Source organism: Mauremys mutica, chromosome 26 (genome assembly GCF_020497125.1).
Source record: "Mauremys mutica isolate MM-2020 ecotype Southern chromosome 26, ASM2049712v1, whole genome shotgun sequence".
Taxonomy (NCBI): Eukaryota; Metazoa; Chordata; order Testudines; family Geoemydidae; genus Mauremys; species Mauremys mutica.
The window spans coordinates 6,287,843-6,289,037 of record NC_059097.1 but is presented as its reverse complement, the minus strand read 5'-3'; the positions used below and the strand labels follow the sequence as shown (position 1 = coordinate 6,289,037).

General features: G+C 69.0%; 1 protein-coding gene across 1 annotated transcript in view; it reads left to right on the top strand.

Annotated features, from left to right (window-relative positions):
* Positions 1-710: 710 nt before the first annotated feature.
* Positions 711-1,195, top strand: part of LOC123356617 (hydroperoxide isomerase ALOXE3-like) — an 11,620-nt gene continuing 11,135 nt past the window's right edge. Inside the window, exon 1 of the mRNA XM_044999977.1 lies at positions 711-815. Within this exon, the coding sequence (XP_044855912.1) occupies positions 711-815 (105 nt within the window). The remainder of the gene's footprint in view (positions 816-1,195) is intronic.

The following is a 1,195-nucleotide window of genomic DNA, read 5'->3' as shown; positions in this document are numbered from 1 at the left end:
CCGCCAGCGCAGCCGGGGCTGGTTCTGGGATGCAGAATCGCTCTGGCCCCTTGGGAGGGCGTGAAAAGCCAGGCGAGGGCCGGACCCCGCCAAGCCCCCCCCACTGTCCCCCCACAACTGGCTGAGACCGGCCAGGTTTCTGCACCAGTCCCAGGCGTCTCAGCTCTGGGGGAGACAGGTGGGGCCCCCCCAGCTGGTGGGAAGCAGAGACTGCCCGGAGCCGGAGGTGCCCTGGGGTCTGGCCGGGGGAGCAGAGAGGAGCAGGGGTGGGGGCAGTGGTGTAGCCAGGTTTTAAGTGTAGGGGGAGCAAAGGCGCCCCCTCTCTTGGCTCCTCCTCTGGCCACGCCCCTGACTCCTCCCATTCCCCCCCCCCGATTAACCCTGGGGCCGGCTCAGGACTCCTGCGGGCTTCCCGGGGGTGCGGATACCCCCCCCGTCCCCGGGAGAGTCTCTCCTGCCCAGTGCGCTCTGCAGGTGTGTCCCGCCGGGCTGTGCCGGCCGGCCCCACCCGCGGGGTCCCGTCCCCCCCACCCCAGGCTCCAGGCTCCTGCGCCCCTACCCTGCGAGGCCGGCCCCGGGGAGCCCCTTGCCCGGACCCCCCAGTGCCAGGCACCGGACCCCCCCCCCGCCGCTCACCTTCCGTCCTGCGCCACCGCCTGTCCCCGGCAGCTCCCGGCACTCGGCGAGCTCCACGTGGGGCCGCGCCGAGCATGGGGCGCGATGGCCGAGGAGCCGGCTCCCCTCGCTCCTCCGGCCACACCTGCCACCTCCCCACGGCTCCTCCGGCCGTGCTGCCGCCAGCGCCGGCCCGGCAAGTGCCGCTTTTTGAAAACTTGCTGAGAGGAAGCGGCTGCTTCCCCTGCACCCCGCTAGCTACGCTCCAGGGCGTGGGCGGGAGAAGCCAGAGGGAGTCTCAGGGTGCCGTGCAAGCTCCATTGCTGGCTCCACTGTAAACCCGGGACTGGCTGCGAGGGAGGCGTGAATGCAAAGAAGAGCGCAGGGAAATTCAGAGAACCACCACGGGAATGACGAAAGGGTTAGAAACCCGGCGCCGGAGTGGGAGACTGAAAGAGCTCAGTCGATTTAGCTTAACAAAGGGGAGGTTAAGGTGCGACTTAATCCCCGTCTGTAGATACCGACACGGGGAACAAATACTGGACCGTGGGCTCCTCGGTCCGGCTGACAACGTATAACA